At 44.4% G+C, this 20269-nt stretch overlaps 1 protein-coding gene across 4 annotated transcripts in view; it reads right to left on the minus strand.

The window, feature by feature from the left end:
* Window positions 1-20269, minus strand: part of LOC127571043 (5'-AMP-activated protein kinase subunit gamma-2-like) — a 388107-nt gene that overhangs the window by 50995 nt on the left and 316843 nt on the right. For all 4 annotated transcript variants that reach the window (XM_052017046.1, XM_052017048.1, XM_052017047.1 and 1 more), the window contains 3 exons: window positions 19189-19240; window positions 7404-7510; window positions 3573-3654 (listed from right to left, as the gene is read on the minus strand). In XM_052017046.1, coding sequence (XP_051873006.1) covers window positions 3573-3654; window positions 7404-7510; window positions 19189-19240 — 241 coding nt within the window. The remainder of the gene's footprint in view (window positions 1-3572; window positions 3655-7403; window positions 7511-19188; window positions 19241-20269) is intronic.

The following is a 20269-nucleotide window of genomic DNA, read 5'->3' on the forward strand; positions in this document are numbered from 1 at the left end:
GAATTTGCCACACACACGTTGAGTTTAGTTTTGGGGGTTAATATTTAATATCTAACATTTTTATTTTTTTCTTTCTTATTATAACTAGTTATTAATAAAATAGTTTCTAACACTTATACATGACTCGATTTGTTCTTTTGTTGCTGGTATGCAACAGTGGAAAAAAATCCTTCCATTTCCCAGAGAGGCCTTAGAGGACATTTTTGTTGAAATCCCAAAAATTCAAGCCCAATGTACACTGAACTTCAGATGTGGCTTAACCAGCAGCACCAGCACTAGCACCAGCCCCCCTTTATAACTAGAACAGAAAGGCTAACAATCTGATTGTTTTTTTGATTTTTTTTTGTCGTGATGTGTACATTATTTTCAGATCCATGAAGAAATCACCTCAGTTACCAGCAAGGAGATCCTTTTGCTACCACTGTGAAAGCATGGCCTGGAAACCTGTTGTTCCAGGCGAGATATGAAATGAGATCCAAGCTGCTGTAAGAATGCAAGAAGCTTGTAGACAAAGTAAACACTGTTCTTACAGAGGCAGTGTCAGAATCAGGAGAAATGAGAATGGCAGACTTCATAATGAACATTTTGTAGTTGGCATCAAAATATAAACAAAATAAACACACCATAATTAATGGTCGACCAAAGCTCTAACTAACCATTGCAGGGTGGGAAGTGCATATATCATCATAGAATAGAGAATTGATTAGAAGTCAAAAAGTATATTCTTTTAGATTGGGAAGTTGGTAGTAATGGGGAGAGATAGCATGAGGAGCAGTGGAGAGGCATCAGCTATTTACAATCTAGATAAATCTATGTAGGAAGGATGTGGGAGCATTGGAAAGGGTGCAGAGGAGATTTATACCAGGATGCTGCCTGGTTTAGAGAGTATGCATTATGAGAGACTAAGGGAGCTAGGGCTTTACTCTTTGGAGGATGAGAGGAGACATGATAGAGGTGTACAAAATATTAAGAGGAATAGATAGAGTGGACAGCCAGCGCCTCTTTCCCAGGGCACCAATTGCTCAATACAAGAGGGCATGGCTGTATAGTAATGGGTGGCAAGTTCAAGGGAGATATCAGAGGAAGGTTTTTTTTCCCCACTCAGAGTGGTTGGGGCATGGAATGCGCTGCCTGGGGCCATGGTGGAGGCAGGTTACATTTGTCAAATTCAAGAGATTGCTAGATAAGCATATGGAAGGAATTTAAAATAGGGGGTTGTGTGGGAGGAAGGGGTTAGATAGTCTTAGGCGAGGTTTAAAGGTCGGCATAACAATGTGGGCCGAAGGGCCTGTATGTGCTGTACTGTTCTGTTCTATAAATGATTTCATAGGATAGAATCAAAGAGAGGGAGCTATGAAGGTGGACGAAGAGTCTGCCTAGAGATACAGATGTATTAATCAGGCAAGCAATAGCAGCAGAGATGACGTGTAATCTGGGTAAATGTGAGACACAGTAGTCAGAATTTGATCCCCAATACACCACCCAGTGCCTAGCTGAGCCAGTGCCCAAGCTCTGGCTTCCTTTGTCCACAGATGAAATGCTGAAGCCACAGTAGCCAACTCAATGATTATGATGTCTCTCCTGAGCAGCCATGTCATTGGAACAAGGAACTAAGACCATGACTTTGTGCTACAGCAAGCTGAGCGTCAAAGATCCTAGCACATTTTTGCATGTTACAAAAACACAGCATGAACAGTTATGTGACCCAGTGAGTTTACCCTCTTCTAAATTTTAGCACTTCCTTCCCAACTACGACATAGAAAGCTTCCAAGTTTATTCCTACTGAGGGCACTTCATAGAGTGTGGAAATACAAAGAAAATTGTGTCTCCCTCAAGGCAATACAATTGCCCAGTGAACATTGTTCAGTTTTGATATCAAAATTAAGATACTGTTTATCAAAATTCTAGATTATGTGCAAAATACCAAATTAATAGTGTAGGTTGTGTAACATTCATTCATTTTTTTTTGGGGGAGGGAGGGGAGATACATGCATTCAAAGTAAAAGACAGATTTTTTAATGAAAACCACTGCACAGTGTTCAAATCCACTGACATTGTGTAGGTTGATCTTCTATAAAACTAAAAGAATCCATTAACTAACTCTTATTTGTCTATTGTTTTTAAGAAAACGTTTCCTCAGTTACCAAGGTAACCACGCCACAGAGAATTTGGCAAACCAGGCAGTGTAAATGAAGCTAAATTAAAAAGGTGAAATCATTAACATGCGCTCCACAGCAAGCATGTAACTTCAGTGAAGCATGTTATGTTAGCTTCTTTATACCATCAGGCTCATTAAATCCTCCCAGTCAACTCAACAATGCAGTGAAATAATATAACAAACAGAATGTGTTTACCAATGGACAGGAACAGGGTTAGACTTTTCAGTCTGTTCTGCCATTCAATTAGATTGAAGCTAATTTATAGAATATTTTGATTAACCGTTTAAAGTTTATTTTTTAATAGTGCATCCTGAGATCCATTTCTGGCACACAGTGAACAAATCCTTGAAAATGACTTGTGAAGAAACCCACAGGGGAAAATTGAGAAGACTTCTCAAACTAATTTCCATAGGTCAAAGAATGCTGAGATGGGGAAAACAGCACCACACAGAAGAACCCTGTAAGGTAAAATTTGCAGTGGCAATGCCAGAATGATGAGATGTCAAAAATCACTGGCAGTTTCAGGCAGAAGGTTCTCAGTCTATTAAACATACCAACTAGTCAATGAGTTGAGAAATGGGGTACAGATCATGATGCCCGATAGTCCATTGTACAAGAAACAAGGTCAATTGATTCTGAAAACCAAGTCGATTTAAAGAGCAGAGAAAACGGAAACCACAGCAAGTTCTCCCATGAAAGCAGAGTATTTCTCCAGACAAATGCTGTGGAGAACAGTTACGTATAAATTACACGCATAAAATCTCAATCACTTTTAGCAGGGTGGACGTCACACTTGAATGATGAATCATCCAATCACCTCCACTCTGGCTAGCTATTATCTTACCCTAATACAGCTTTTCAATAACATAGAAATTACCAGACAAGAGATATCCAATATCCGTCTGCTTTACTTTTACCTATTGTAGAGGCTCCATGATACAATAATACAACTTCAATGATAATACAATTAATCTGTGGTAAACAATCTTAGTCGTCAACTGCAGCGAACATAAGAGGAGCAATACCACAGTAATGCAAACTTTAAGCACTATAAGTGCAGTCATTTATATTCTGCATTCCTTGCATATCTCTAGTTATACATACCGTACAACCCTTGAAGCTCATTCAAGAAGCTGCCCTAAATGCATTTCACATGATAATAAGACTTATAATACTGCCTTCTGTTTGAATAATCGGATACACATTTTAGCAGAATGCAATGAAAGGTCATTTGACCCAAAACATTAATGACTTTACTCTCCACATTTGCTGTTTGACATGCTAAGTATTTCCAGCAAATCACGTTGTACTTCATATTTCCAGCATCTGTAGTATTTTGCTTTTGTAACACGATATAGAGGAATGTTTTAAACGCTTCTGCCCAACTGTGGTTCAACAACTGCATCTACTTACCTACAAAACTTTGCTTTTTACTTTCCCAAAGCGGGGCTGCTCGAACGCCATTTGCCACCAAAGCAAAGAAGGCTTTCTTCACCTGAAGAAATAAATAAGTTACAAAAGCTACGGAGCACCATATCAAGCAGAGAGTGTGACTTGCAGTGGACTGGCCAAAATTAAACCAGGCAGCTTAAAGATTATAAAGTGTGAAAATAAAATCCAATAGAAAGGAAAATGACCTTTCAAAACAAGAATGAAATGAAGAAGTAATACAGTGCCAGAGAAAGAACCACCATATAGGATAAGAAACCAATCACCAACAACAGACACATGGTTCTTCCCACATAGAATGATGACTTCAAGTAAAATAATGAGACTGCAGTTACAAGGTTGAAGAAGTAGAATCAAAATGAAATGTCAAAGCACCAGCAATAATTAGAGATTATGCATTTCAAAATATTATTCAACTGGAAGCTTTACCCTGTTTTTTCACCTACTTGAGCACATTATCCCAGAGGGATCTCAAGACACTGTTACCAGACATATCTTCTTAAACCACTTTCCCTTTCCAGAGTGCATGAAAGATCTCCCAGTATTATTCAAAGGAGCAGTGGGAGAGATCTGTTTTTATCCTAGGGATTATTTATTCTTAAAGCAAGATAATCAAATAAAAAAATGTTTTTATTTCCACTTGCTTGTGCAAATCCTTGATGAGCATAAATTGGTTATCCTGTTTCCCCTAATTACAACTGTGACAGATGTTAAGGAATTTAATTAGTTACAATGTACTTTGGGATCTTTTGTGATCACTACAGATGTAACAGAAATACAAGATTGTTTGGTCTTCTACTAGCATTGTTCTAATCTGGTTCAAATACACAAAATTTAGTACTTGCTGCTGATTTATTCCTACATGGTGTTACATACAATAAATTGAGTGGGAAGGAATGGTTATAGTACTTAATGATTTCCATCCAGTTCTTGGTCGGTTAAACTTTTGGGATTGCTTTGGACAGTCTTGAGTGTAGATATCCAAGTCACATCCTACTGTTACACCCAGGGTATGCCTGCTACCTAATTACTGCAGAGCATTACCCAGGGTTCCCCCCCCCCCCCCCCACCAGGCAATCCAAAGTGAACAACAGGCCTTTGAAAATATCCTCAAAAAGAGCAACTCCAACCTCCCAAGGATGGATTGAAAGCGCGAAATTCAACAGGAATCCAACTGTTGACAGAATGTAAATATTCAAAGTAACAATCAAAACAAAGTCCAGTCATTTTGCTCCATCTCACCTTCAGAAGAATTGGGGGGGGGGGGGGGGGGGTGCAGGGCAGAGAGAGAATAAATAATAAATTACATAATTACCATTAGGCCTTTGGGATATCTGTACTTCACCACTAAGCAATAGCCCTTTACATATTTGGCTCTTAAAGAAACAATGTTATGCTGTATTGACTGGAGTGTTCACACCCCCTTCAATTTTTCAAAGTGATTTCATCTTCCTCATCCACCTGTGTTCACCTCTGTTTTCCACAAATCTCTGAGAGTCCAATCCCATATCTTCACTCTTTTCATATTATAAATGATGTTTATTTTGAAAGCAATATCATTAATGTTAGTTCCATTTGTCACTTTCTACCCTTGTGCATTATACCTAGTTTCAAAGATTTTTTTTTACTGTCGCCTAGACATTATTAAACTACCCTCTACTGCTCTAATGCTCCATTTCAATGGAATCAAATTGGTTGACATCCAAATGCTTTGATCATACAGGTCATTTACACAAATTGTAATCATTGACGCTTGTGGGGTTCTATTCAATACCTCAATAATTATGTTTATTTCAAATACTTCCCAATTTTGTGAATGAACTTCCTTTGCAGTTTGTTCCATGTCCTCGATCACTATCTTTAAGCTGAATAAATTTTCTTACATGCAATGTTGTCAAAATCTTTCCAATTGTTCAAAAAATTGTTGCTGGGAATATAATCAGCTGTACATCTGTGTTGCCTCCACCTTAGTTGAAAAGTTTTCTTGTTATCCAGTTAACTCCATCAACTTGACACTTTCATATTGTTTGCTTCATTCAATGATGTTTGAGTTATGACATAGCAATTTTGTAGTTATTTTGTTACTTTAATAGTTATTTCCGTCTCACTGCCCTCAGCATTGCCCAATGATTTCTTCTTAACAATGATCAATCCCCAGAGTTCTTTGTCAACCTCTAATATGAAGACATGGCATTTAGTTAGAGGGGTTATTAACTTCCAGTCCCTCTTACTTGATAACACTTCTGCTTCATCATCTGCAGATAAATGATAAGCACTTGATAAATGTCCTTCCAATCAAGCTCCCTGATATTCTTCAAAGGCATCATCACAGAATCATCACAGCCACGGAGGTGGTCATTTGGCCCCTTTAGTATCTGCATACTCCATAATCGCATCATTTAAATTCACCGTCTTTCCCCACAGCCCTGCAAATTATTTTCCCTCTGACAGTTTGCCTCAATTTCTTAGATCAATTTTGGACAAGTTGAACCACATTCGGAATCGTTGCTCAGTATTTATCCAATTCTATTTTAGAAAGCTTGACCAAGGATTTACACTTTACTTACAGGCAGCAAATTCCAGACCATAACTAATCCATGCATAAAAGCTTCTACCTCATATATGCCTTCCAATCTTTGATCTAAAACTTTAATATCTTTTGGACCTTCACTAACACGAACAGCTGCCCTCGATTACCCTACCTAAAGCAGTCACAATCTTGTACCACTTATGTTTTTATTAAAACTTTAATATGTTTCCCTGCTGTTTCAGGACTCCAGATGTTACTGTGTCAAACCAGTAACATCTCAAAAGTCATTCCTGCACCTCTTTAAAAAAAATTTACTTAACCCATTGTAAACACATCACCTTCTCTGGAACTGCAACACTTTATTCTTGCATTCTGTTAGTGTTCTTCTCTTGTACTACCTCAACGTTATGATGAAATGATAATGGATGGCATGCAAAACAAAGCTTTTCACTGCACCTTGGTACATGTTTACACCAGAAATTTGACCCTCTCCTTTTCCATATATTCTTAAACAACTTGTTTCTTAAATCAGAAAGTTTGGTTTTGAGGATAATGCTCATATTGTCCTGAAACCCAATGCACCGGAGGCATGTTTCCTTGTGAAATGCCCCATAATATGAAAGATTTCAGTATACACATGGTGCAAATTAAACCATATTGATGTGTGTTTCAGTAGTATCTGCAGATTACATCCCCCTTCCTTTGGCAATTCTCTCTCTGGTCCAAATCAAAATCCAACAACTAATAAAGATTTGTCCCAAACTATGTGAAGCACTGGCCTCACACTCCTTCACCACTGCTAAACATGCTTTAGCTGCTTAGGGTCTAAATTCTGAACTGCTGCCCTAAATCTGTCTAATTTTTACTCCTCCTCCAAGATGTCCTTTGTAAAATCCTCCTTTTTCATCTGTCTCACTACCTCCTTGTGTGGCACAGTTTTTAACCATTGCTTGGCAGTGCTGCCATGAAGCACATTAGGATGCTTTGAAGTTAAAGGCACAATATAAATGCAGGCTGTTGCTGTTATTGGTACATACCTGCCCTCATTTTTGGAGTTTGGAATAATGGTAACTGGGAAATTGTAATGCCTGACATTACATTCAATCCACGTCCCAAGATTCTGGCACTTATTATTGGAACCTTATCAAAACAATCTCACTCAAGTGAGAGCACTTCAACAACAATCAACAATGCCAGTAAGGTCCAATATACTGAATGTGACAAAACAGTTGCCCAAACACTCAAAATGAATAAAGAAATCTTACTTGCAATGAAGTATCAAATACGACAAGCTTTGAACTGGTGGGAACGATGTCATAGCACTTGTGGGATTTCATAAATCTCATATAAATATCACTGTCAGACTCTTCAGCTGTTAAAGAAAAAGGAGAGAGAAGGTTAAAGAATGAGAATGAAGTTCATTCAGCACCTGCACAGCATGACCAGCTGGCTAGATTGTGAACAAGATTAAGTATTAACGTTTGTTCTCTGCTCATCATGGAATCAAAATGGTTCCAAACGCAGTTCTTTCCTACCCACTGGACACCAGATAAATCCAGAAGTCAAAACAAACTAATGTACTGTTGTGAAATTAAGTGATTTTCATATTCCCTTTTAATCCAACACTGAAAATGCTGGATTATGCATGTTCCAGCAGCTGTGTCCTGTGTGTACGTTTAAAGGGTGCAAGGCTCCAAAATGTCCTCAGACTACTGACCTGGTATTGATGGAGAACTATTCCAGTGCAAGTTACAGAATGGAGGTCAACAGAAGGAATCCGTTCCTATTTTTTCCTCTGCCTAAACCAAGGTCAGAAAGGCTGACTCACTCGCCTCTGGGTCCATTGAGCAGGGACTGACCCGATAAATGCCTGGTCTGTATAGTCAATTATCAGACAGAAATGTCAACATGGCACACGAGGGGAAAAAAAAAGATGAATTTGTCTGCAAAGACTTCAGGGAGCTTTGACTTTCCATTCAACTTTCAGCTAGTTATGAAGGACTGGCCTGATTTCTCAGGTAGATACAAGACATTATTGCACTTCTTGAAGAACAGCAAGAGAGTTCAGAGTGCTCTAACCAATATTTACCTCTCAACCAACCAACAAACAGGCTAGCTGGTCATTAACTGTGTGCAAATTGTCTTCCAAACATTTCACTTCAAAAAGTACTTTAATAACTCCGAGTGTTTTGGAACAACTCAAGGTCATGGCAAATATTACAAGTAACATCTCTTTTCTTTTCAATATTTACCCTGCAACTAATATCACAAAACAGATTATTTGATCACATAATATCACTGCTGCTGACAGGACCTTGCTGTGCACAACTGTCTATAATCTTTTGCTGCAGATCATCCACAATGTTGGCAACCAAATGCTTGGGGATGTTCACAGGAAGTCATCATAACTACACGTAGTTTCAGAGGAAAATTGCAAAACATTCTAGGTTTTTCTTCAAGTAGGGATGGGAAACTGAGTGGAAATCGTTCATGAGCATCATTAAAGTTTGCTACGAGAATGTCATCATCAGCTTTAGATCTGTTAATAAACTTAAAAACAATATGATTTTTGGGGAATTCCTACTGGAGAAGACTAAGACTAAGCAGAGGAATTATAGTAAATTGAATTAATATGAGGAGAGCTTTGTTTGCATTAGAACAGAGTTAGTTAAGGGAACAAATAATGGAGATGCCCATGCAGAAATAGACATTCTCGTGGACTGAGTGGTCCAAAATATGGGGACACAGAATAATTAGAAAGAATATTAGGATAGAAAGCAGGGTTGTGATTGAAGCAATGTCAGTATCAGGAAATGGGAAACAAAGGAACTTGAGAACAGAGTAATCATCTCGAGTTATTATCACCGTTCATTTGGAGATTAATCATCACATGGAACTGGTTGGGCTATGGTTTATTTCTGAATGCAATTTCCATGCAATTCTAATTTAAGGCATGATGTCCAATAAACAAGCTGCTGGCTTGAGATCAAGTTAGTAAAAATGAGAAAGTTTTTACGGCTAGGATCACAGAAAATTTACCACACAGAAGCTATTCAGTACACCTTGTTTATTTTAGTTCAACCTTGTCTGTGGCAAATATGTTTACAGCAAAAGGAACACTGGTCCCAGTGCAGGGGCCAAGAGGAAAGTATTGCTTTTTGTTTAAAAGGCAGATTGCCCACTGCAGGACAGCTACTGTGATAGAAACTGCACCCTAGTAGATCTTGTGTGAAGGGATCCTCATTGGGAAATGCTCCCCAATTCCATTCCTCAATTTTGGTGGTTAAGTTGGTCGGAATTGTGAAGGAAGTCCAAAACTGCTGAGGGGAGACCTGATAGAAGTTTATAAAATTATGAGAGGCATAGATAGGGTAGACAGATGGCATCTTTGTCCCAGGGTCGCAATGTCGAATACTAGAGGGCATGTATTTAAGGTAAGAGGGGGGCAAGCTCAAAGGATATGCGCAAGGCAATTTTTTTTTAAAAACACACACATAGAGTAGTGGGATGCACTTCCAGAGATGGTAATGAAGGCAAATATGATAGAGGCGTTTAAGAGGCTCTTAGATAGGCACATGAATGTGCAGAGAACGGTGGGATATAGACCTTGTGTAGGCAGAAGGATTAGTTTAGTTAGGTGTTTCATTAGTTTGGGACAACATGATGGGCCGAAGGGCCTGCTCGATGTTCTCTTAATACGCAGGATGTGGGACATCTCATTTTCCTGTTACAACAAGCCCACGGCAGTTGAGCATTTATCGCAAAAAATGGCACCAACTCCGGAGGCTTGTGGATGAACTTGGTACCAGAAATACAGCTGGCAAGGTTGAGAAGCACCCTGTAGAGGGATGAGAAAAGGAAGAGGTACCCACCCCCTGTGGGAATATAGCCCAGTCAGAGCAGGAGGGAGAAGGGAGGCAAGGTTGTGGTGTACTCCACAGGCTTACACTTGACAAAAGAGCCAGCTGGATAAAATTATCGGAAAACAGCCAGTGAAACTTTAATCCAGCATGAGTCAGCACCTTCGGGGGAACAAAAGGGAAAAAAGACAGACTCTGAGCACAGTTCAAGAACAGGCATTTAAAGAAGTGTCTAATACTCAAAGCCTCATTATGAAAAATGCTGCTTAGAAATTACAAACTTGAATAATTGATGCTTCAAAAGACTGGTGGATATTCCAGGCTCAAGGACAGCTTCCATCCCACAGTGATAAGACTATTGAATGGTTCCCTTATACAATGAGATGGACTCTTGACCTCACAATCTACCTTGTTTTACCTTGCATCTTATTGTCTACCTGCAATGCACTTCCCTGTAGCTGTGACACTTTACTCTGTATCCTGTTATTGTTCTTACACTGTACTACCTCAATGCACTGTGTAATGAATTGATCTGTACGAACTGTATGCAAGACAAGTTTTTCACTGCACCTCAGTACAAGTGACCATAACAAACCAATACCAATACTTTGGCAGGGGTCTGAGAGGGCTAATTGAAAAGAAAATAAATTCCTCAAGCACATTTAATATGCTGTAACGTATTAACTTCTTTTGATAATACTCTTAACCTGCTTTTGAGCCAATTTCCAAAAACATATTTCATGTTACTCCGAGTCTAGATTCCAAATCATTCCAATCAACTCTTGTTCTCTCCTTCTCAACAATAAATTTACAGGTTCTCCCCAGGGTATGAACGGCCGACTGATGTACAGCCCGTACACACGAACAAGCATTTAGGAGACCAGTGGGATGGATTTGTTGGGTACTGCAAGGCTGCAGGCATCTTCTGCTGTGTGGGAACTCAGTTTGCAGCAACATCGTTGCACCCTGCAGACAAATCGGAATGGTCGAGTTAAATGTCCTGGTTTTAACTACACGTCGCCCTTGGTTGACCTACGTTTTTATTTAAATATATTTACAGGTGGCCACATTTGCAACTTGCATACTTCCATACAAAGCATCTCTAACATCTTGTGCCACTCACAGGAGTGTCATTAATCAAAACTTGACAACAGGGCACACAAAGAAACGCGAGGACAGATAAACAGAAGCTCCCCATGTGCTGGCCTTTACAGCATCTTATAAGGGAAACACAGAGGTTCAGGGAGGGAACTTGGCAGCTTAAGATTGGCAGCTGAAGCAACTGCTATCAGTGGTGGAGCAACTTAATTAGGGTGAGCAGGCCAGAACTGGAAGAGCAGAGACAGCTGAGAGAGCTGCAATGCTGGTGAAGATAGAATGGGGTAAGACTAGAAAAGGAATTTGAAAACAAGGATGGCAATTCTAAAACTGGATCATTACTCAACCAGGAACCAATGTAGATCACTGGGAAGGGGAGCAAAGAATGAATAGCAACTGATGCCCATTAGGACTCAGGTTTAGAGAGCTGAACATGGAAAGCCATTTCAGGAGTGAGTGTGAAATTTTTAAGTTCATGGAAATCTTATGAAATTGAGGGTGGCAAATGTTGTGCCTTTGTTTAAGAAAGGGAGTAAAGATAACCCCGGGAATTACAGACCAGTGAGTCTTACTTCAGTGGTGGGCAAATTACTGGAGAAGATTCTTAGAGACAGGATTTATGGGCATTTAGAGAAGCATTGGCTCATTAGGGACAGTCAGCATGGCTTTGTGAGGGGTAGGTCGTGCCTCAAGAGCCTGATTGAATTCTTTGAGGATGTGACAAAGGACGTGGATGAAGGTAGAGCAGTGGATGTGGTGTACATGGATTTTAGTAAGGCCTTTGATAAGGTTCCTCATGGAAGGCTGATTCAGAAAGTCAGGGGGCATGGGATCCAGGTAAACTTGGCTGTGTGAATTCAGAATTGGCTCGCCCATAGAAGACAAAGGGCGGTGGAAGATGTAGCGTATTCTGCCTGGAGGTCAGTGACCAGTGGTGTTCCGCAGAGATCTGTTCTGGGACCCCTGCTCTTGTGATTTTTATAAATGACTCGGATGAGGATGTGGAAGGGTGTGTTAGTAAGTTTGCTGATGATACAAAGGTTGGTGGTGTTGTGGATAGTGTAGAAGGTTGCTGTAGATTACAACAGGATATTGATAGAATGCAGAGCTGGGCTGAGAAGTGGCAGATGGAGTTCAGCCCGGATAAGTGTGAAGTGATACACTTCAGGATATCGAATTCGAAGGCAGAATACAAGGTTAATGGCAGGACTCTTAGCAGTGTGGAGAATCTTGCGATCAACATCCATAGATCCCTCAAGGTTGCCACGCAGGTTGATAGGATTGTTAAGGTGTATGGAGTGTTGACATTCATTAGTCGGGGTATTGAGTTCAAGAGCCACCAGGTGATGTTGCAGCTCTATAGAACTCTGGTCAGACCACACTTGAGTATTGTGTTCAGTTCTGGTCGCCTCATTATAGAAAGGATGTGGAAGCTTTAGAGAGGGTGCAGAGGAGATTTACCAGGATGTCTTATGAGGGTAGGTTGAGCGAGCTCGGGCTTTTCTCTTTGGAGCAAAAGAGGATGAGAGGTGACTTGATAGAGGTGTACAAGATGATAAGAGGCATAGATGGAGTGGACAGTCAGAGACTTTTTCCCCAGTGCGACAATGGCTAACATGGGGGGGACATAATTTTAAGGTGATTGGAGGAAGGTATAAGGGGGAATGTCAGGGTAAGTTTTTTTTTTACACAGAGTGGTGGGTGCGTGGAATGCACTGCTGGCAGAGGTTGTGGGGGCAGATACATTAGGGATATTTAAGAGATTCTTCGATAGACACATGAATGGTAGAAAAATAGGGGGGCTATATGGGAGAGGAGGGAAGGGTTAGATAGATCTTAGAGCAGGATAAAATGTCAGCATAACATTGTGGGCCAAAGGGCCTGTACTGTGCTGTAGTGTTCTATGTTCTATGATGACACGAGCTGCCATTTGGCCATTGCAGCCATATTGATTTAAAAAAGAACCATGTAATCTCATTTCATCTTCCAGCACTAGATTGTTAGTTCTGCAGATCTTGGCTCTTCAAGTGCACATCTAAGTAATTTTTATCTGATGACAGTTTCTGTCCTTACCAGTTTTTAGGCTGTGAGTTCCAGATCCCTACCACAGTCCAGATAACAAGTTTCCTCATCTCTTCTCTATTCTTTCTTCTAGTTACTTTATATCTATGCCACTGGCTTTTGATTCCCCTGTTAATGAAAACAGGTGATTCCATTTAACTCCATGCTCCTCAGTTTTATACACCTTAATTAAGTCTCCCCTCAGCCTCTCTTGTTCCCAAGAAACCAACCCCAGTTTATCTCATCTTTGTTCACTGCTGCAGTTTTTCAATCTTCTCTATACCCTCTCCAATCCAATCGCATCTTTCCTGCAATGCAGCAATAGAGGAATGCACCTGTACGCATTATTGACCAGTCCTTTTGCAGTTCAGGATTTATGGACATATGGTCCAAGGTCCCCTTGTTCCACCACACCATACAGTATCCTCCCACTTATAGAGTAATTCCTTGTCTTGCTGCACTTCCCTAAAAGCATTACTTCACACTTCTCTGCACTAAATTCCATTTGCCAGTTTTCTGTCCATCGAACCAAACAAACCACATCACCCTGCAGTTTAAACTCTCAACCAGACTGAGAATGTTTTGTATTATATCTTTAGGAGGTGACAATTGCTTGGATGAGAATTTCTGCAGTCAACCTGAGGCAACTAGGGAGATAGCAGTACTGTAAGAGGTGGAAACAGGTGGTATGAAGTTGTGGATATATCACCCAAACCTCATCTTGGGTCAAAGAGGACACCAAGGTTACAAGTGGTTTCCTGCAGCCTCAAGATTCCAGGAACAGAGTCACAGAATCAGAGTTACACAGCACAGAAACAGGCTCTTCAGTCTAACTCATTCATGCTGACCAAGTTATCTACCTGAGCTCATCTCATTTGGCTCATATCCCCCTAAACTTTTTCTATTCATGTACCTGTCTAAATGTCTTTTAAAATATTGTAATTGTACCCGCCTCTACCACTTCTTCTGGCAGCTTGTTCCATATACCCACCACCCTCTGTGTGGAAAAAGTTGCCCCTCAGAACCCATTTAAATCTTTCCCCTCTCACCTTAAACCTCTGCCCTCTAGTTTTAGACTCCCCTACCCTGGGAAAATGACTGTGACCATACACCTTACCTACACCCCTCATGATTTTATATACCTCCATAAGGTCACCCCTCGGCCTCCTATACTCCAGGGAATAAAGGTCCCAGCCTATCCAAACTCTCTATATAACTTGAGCCCTCCTATCCTAATAACATCTCTGTGAATTTCTGCACTGTTTCCAGCTCAGTGACATCTTTCCTATAGACAGAGATGGTCATTGGCTGAAGTCTATGATAGGAACAAAAAAAGCAATTGCTTGGGTCTTCATTTGCAGAAAATTTCTGCTTACCCAGTTCTGGGCGTTGGACAAGCAGCCTGAAAATTTAAATACAATGCAGGGATAGAGAGATGATATTAGAGCCTGGTGTCATCAGCAAATGAGTGCAGAATGTTTCTGACTGATGTCGTAAAGGAGTAGCATGTAAATTAGAAATAAATGTGTTCAGTTCAGATTGCCTCATTATAGGAAGGATGTGGAAGCTTTAGAGAAGGTGCAGAGGAGATTTACCAGGACGTTGCCTGGATTGGAGAGCATGTCTTAGGAGGATAGGGTGAGTGAGCTAGGGCTTTTCTCTTTGGAGAGGAGGATGAGAGGTGACTTGATAAAGAGTGTACAAAATGATAAGAGGCATAGATTGAGTGGACAGTCAGAGGCTTTTTCCCAGGGCGAAAATGGCTAACATGAGGGGGCATAATTTTAAGGTGATTGGAGGAAGGCATAAGGGGAATGTCAGAGGTAAGCTTTTTTTTTACACATAGAGTGGTGGGTGCGTGGAATGCACTGCCGGCAGAGGTTGTGGGGGCAGATACATTAGGGACATTTAAGAGACTCTTAGATAGACACATGAATGATAGAGAAATGGAGGGCTATGTGGGAGGGAAGGGTTAGATAGATCTTAGAGCAGGATAAAATGTCAACACAACATCGTGGGCCGAAGGGCCTGTACTGTGCTGTAACATTCTACGTTCTATGGTCTAAGAAGTGCCAAGTATAATTCCTTGAAGGGGACATCAGAGGTAATAGTACAGGAGTGGAAAGAGAATATTTTCTGGTGATTATCTGGCTAAGGATGGATAGTTAAGAATGAAGCAGAAGAATGCAGCCCTAACCAGCTAGATAGAGGAGTATGATATGTTCAGTCATGGCAAAGGATGCCGACGTTTCTAAATTAGACAATATTTAAAACAACATGAGCACAGAAAGCAAGTGAATTGATCTTCAGCCTCAAATTTGAAATCAACCCCGGCAGACAGCCTCTTCACCTAGACAGGCCATTTTAGAAATCAATAGCTTCCATAAAGCTGCGTTCAGGCATTTTCTTTCCCTAATCAATAGAGCTGAGTTAACAGTTAACTAAGTTGTAGTGTAAATATTTTCATTCCAACTGTTTTTTAATTCTCCGTGCACACAGTATTCTGGAATGAAATATATTGGTAAAGCATCTAAATATTCATCAGTTAAGGGTTACATGTAAAACACTGACACACAACCGTACGTAATGTATAATCATACACACACCAGTATACAAAATATTCTGCATATATATAGGAAGTGCAGAAGTTTTGTAAAGAATTTGTTTTATGCTGACAAACAGACGTGTAACTTAGATACATAAAAATATTTCAACTAAAAATTGAATGGGAATCTTGTTCAAAAGCCAGTTTTTAATTTTTAAAAAATCAGCTACTCCTTTTACTTTTAGGCCTTCGAATGGAATGTCAAATTTATTTAACGTCTAACCCTACGAGACCAGGCTAAGCCAAAAACAAAGTTTTAGTTTATAAAAAGAAAATATACATCTCCATCCACTAATAATACCTTTTAAAAGGAAGTTAGTATGGCAAAGCAAGAATCATGCTTTTCAATGAGATTGCATTTTTTGACAAATACTTGGCTACAATAGTTTTATCCAGGGTCTCATCCAGAGCTAATGATTTTCGTGGCTTCCTATAAAATCTGCATAATGTGGCACTTCTGAATCTCATTTTTTCTTTTTCTCAAAAATCTGCATTTCAGAAATACTGCAATTCCAGCTCACATCTTATGAATCATCTGCTTTGGTTTTGCAGCTTTAGGGGAAGAAGTAAAAGGCCCCTTTTGAGAAAAATCGCACAATTAGTCTTTTAATCCATCAATGATCTTACACCACACATAAAGCACATCCTTTCCTTCCAATTAGAATTCACAGCTCTTGCTCAAACATTGTGATGGCTAGCAACAGTTCACAGCGATTACTAACAGAACATACGCAGCAGTGAAAGTCAAACAGAAGAGCAGCAGTAAATCTAAACCCTTCTGCTGCACCAGTGCCATACGACTGTACATAGTAGACAAAGTATTCCTGGAAGCAAAACCGTAATATAAACCGTATTAAAAAATGTATTGATTAAACTCCTCTAGTGACACATATTCAGCTAAACGTATGAATGGGAGAAATGGGTGCGTTGGTAGGAACAAGGAAATAAATGAAGGGAAAATTACCAAAAATTATAAATTACAAGAAAGAGAGAATAGCCAATGTACTGCACGACAACAAACATTGCTCACTTTAGGTTTACATGTGGTCATTGCTCAAATAGTGTGAACAGAACGTACACCAGCAATATGTTACACATACATGTAATGCAGCTGGGGTGAGGAAGAGTGCGGAGGGATGAGTGGACAGAGGGAGCGGGGGTGAACGAGGAGGAGAGAAGAGAGTGGGGGTGAGCAAGGGAGAGGAGGTGGAGAAGACGGGGCGAGGGGAGAGGACGTGCGCAAGTGAGAGGGGGAGGAGGGGCCAGGGTGCGTGGGAGGGGGGAGGAGGGGCAGGGTTGCATGAAGGAGAGTGAGCAAGGAATAAATGCCTATAATTTCCTGTTAAAAGTATTGCTCATTTTAGGGTTATATATGGACATTACTGAAATAACGGGGTCTGAATTTGAGCCAACTATTCATTATAAACACACTTGCAAATATTGTGTGTAAGGGGGAGGGGGGGGAAAGGGGGGGGGAGGGGGGGGGAAAGGGGGGGGGGAGGGGGGGGGAAAGGGGGGGGGGGGGAGGGGGGGGAAAGGGGGGGGGAGGGGGGGGAAAGGGGGGGGAGGGGGGGGAAAGGGGGGGGAGGGGGGAAAGGGGGGGAGGGGGGAAAGGGGGGAGGGGGGAAAGGGGGGGAGGGGGGAAAGGGGGAGGGGGGAGGGGGGGGGGAAAGGGGGGGGAAAGGGGGGGAGGGGGGGAAGGGGGGGGAAGAGGGGGGGGGAAGAGGGGGGGGAAGGGGGGGGGGGAGGGGGGAAGGGGGGAGGAGGGGGGGAGGGAGAGGGGAGAGAGTGAGGAGGGGGGGAGGGAGAGGGGAGAGAGTGAGGAGGGGGGGGAGGGAGAGGGGAGAGAGTGAGGAGGGGGGGAGGGAGAGGGGAGAGGGGGGGGAGGGAGAGGGGAGAGGGGGGGGAGGGAGAGGGGAGAGGGGTGGGAGGGAGGTGAGGGGAGAGGGGGGGGAGGGAGAGGGGAGAGGGGGGGGAGGGAGAGGGGAGAGGGGGGGGAGGGAGAGGGGAGAGGGGGGGGAGGGAGAGGGGAGAGGGGGGGGAGGGAGAGGGAGAGGGGGGGGAGGGAGAGGGGAGAGGGGGGGGAGGGAGAGGGGAGAGGGGGGGGAGGGAGAGGGGAGAGGGGGGGGAGGGAGAGGGGAGAGGGGGGGGAGGGAGAGGGGAGAGGGGGGGAGGGAGAGGGGAGAGGGGGGGAGGAGAGGGGAGAGGGGGGGAGGGAGAGGGACGGGGGGGTGAGAGAGAGACGAGGGGGGTGAGGGAGAGGGACGAGGGGGGTGAGGGAGAGGGACGAGGGGGGTGAGGGAGAGGGACGAGGGGGGGGAGGGAGAGGGACGAGGGGGGGAGGGAGAGGGGAGAGGGGGGAGGGAGAGGGAAGAGGGGGGGGAGGGAGAGGGGAGAGGGGGGGGAGGGAGAGGGGAGAGGGGGGGAGGGAGAGGGGAGAGGGGGGGGAGGGAGAGGGGAGAGGGGGGGGAGGGAGAGGGGAGAGGGGGGGGAGGGAGAGGGGAGAGGGGGGGGAGGGAGAGGGGAGAGGGGGGGGGAGGGAGAGGGGAGAGGGGGGGGAGGGAGAGGGGAGAGAGGGGGGGGAGGGAGAGGGGAGAGGGGGGGGGAGGGAGAGGGAGAGGGGGGGGAGGGAGAGGGGAGAGGGGGGGGAGGGAGAGGGGAGAGGGGGGGGAGGGAGAGGGGAGAGGGGGGGAGGGAGAGGGGAGAGGGGGGGGAGGGAGAGGGGAGAGGGGGGGGAGGTGAGAGGGGAGAGGGGGGGGAGGGAGAGGGGAGAGGGGGGGGAGGGAGAGGGGAGAGGGGGGGGAGGGAGAGGGGAGAGGGGGGGAGGGAGAGGGGAGAGGGGGGGAGGGAGAGGGAGAGGGGGGGAGGGAGAGGGAGAGGGGGGGGAGGGAGAGGGGAGAGGGGGGGGAGGGAGAGGGGAGAGGGGGGGGAGGGAGAGGGGAGAGGGGGGGGAGGGAGAGGGGAGGAGGGGGGGGAGGGAGAGGGGAGAGGGGGGGAGGGGAGAGGGGAGAGGGGGGGGAGGGAGAGGGGAGAGGGGGGGGAGGAGAGGGGAGAGGGGGGGAGGGAGAGGGGAGAGGGGGGAGAGGAGGGGGGAGAGGGGGGAGAGGAGGGGGGAGAGGAGGGGGGAGAGGAGGGGGGGAGAGGAGGGGGGGAGAGGAGGGGGGGAGAGGAGGGGGGGAGAGGAGGGGGGGAGAGGAGGGGGGGAGAGGAGGGGGGGAGAGGAGGGGGGGAGAGGAGGGGGGGAGAGGAGGGGGGGAGAGGAGGGGGGGAGAGGAGGGGGGGAGAGGAGGGGGGAGAGGAGGGGGGGAGTGGGTAGAAAGAGAACAAAGGGGTGGATTGAAACTGCGCCCAGCTGTGGGGCAGATCCAGCCGAGCGGAGCCCAGCTGCCGGCGGTTGCCCCCCCCCCGTTCGGGAACGGCGCTCACCTTCATCGTCCAGCTCCAGCTTCTCCAGCATGCCTTCCACCGAGCCTTGCACCTGGGGACAGGGAGAGGGGCACAGACACAAAGATGCGAATTAACAGCGGGGTCGCGATGCAGCCGAGCCGCCCTGCCCTGCCCTGCCCTGCCCTGCGCTGCCTGAGGCGCTGCCGGGCGCCGAGCCCCTGGCCTCCCGCACTGCCTCCGCTCCGCTCGACCCGCCGGTCCGCGCGGCGCTCGATTCCCCGGCCTGTGCGCCGCACGATCCGCGGCTCCCCGCCCCGCTCGCTACTCGATTCACCGGACTGCGCGGGGATGAACTCGTTCAATTGCTGCCACCCGCCCTCTGGAAATAAGACCGGGGGTGGGGGGGGGGGGGTGTTACAGCTACAAAAATACTCCTCCCCGAAGTATAAACATTCTGTGGGTGCTGGCTTATCAGTCACTCATTCTATAAATTATCTTTTACGATCTTGGTATAGTTAAAACTTGTTTAACCACGATAGGAATAGAAGTCATGTATAGTGAACACACCGCCCCCCCTTCCCTCCGAATTTCCAGAGTCCTGTTTGCTGCAGTCACAACGTGAGGCGCAGCCCACCTGGAGCCCTGGCCCCGGGTGCAGACATTGCAATGTGAACGCATTCAATGCAGATAATAGTGCACTGCCAACGGGTACAGGCATTGCAATGCACAGACAGGGCACCCAGTTATAGATAATAAGTCACTGTCACTAGGTGCAGGCAATGCAATGTGTGCCCACTGCATTCAAAACAAAATATACTGTCACTGGGGTGCAGACATTGCAATATGTGCACTCTGCATTTAAAACAAATACTGTGCTGTCACTGGGTGCAGACACTGCAATGTGTGCCCCTTGCATTAGAAACATAAATGCTGTACTGTCACTGGGTGCAGACACTGCAATGTGTGCCCCTTGCATTAGAAACATAAATGCTGTACTGTCAATGGGTGCAGATGTTACAATGTGTGTGCACTCTGCATTTAAAACATAAATACTGTACTGTCACTGAGTGCAGACACTGCAATGTGTGCCCCCTGCATTAGAAACATAAATGCTGTACTG

This window comes from Pristis pectinata, chromosome 5 (genome assembly GCF_009764475.1).
Source record: "Pristis pectinata isolate sPriPec2 chromosome 5, sPriPec2.1.pri, whole genome shotgun sequence".
Classification (NCBI taxonomy): domain Eukaryota; kingdom Metazoa; phylum Chordata; class Chondrichthyes; order Rhinopristiformes; family Pristidae; genus Pristis; species Pristis pectinata.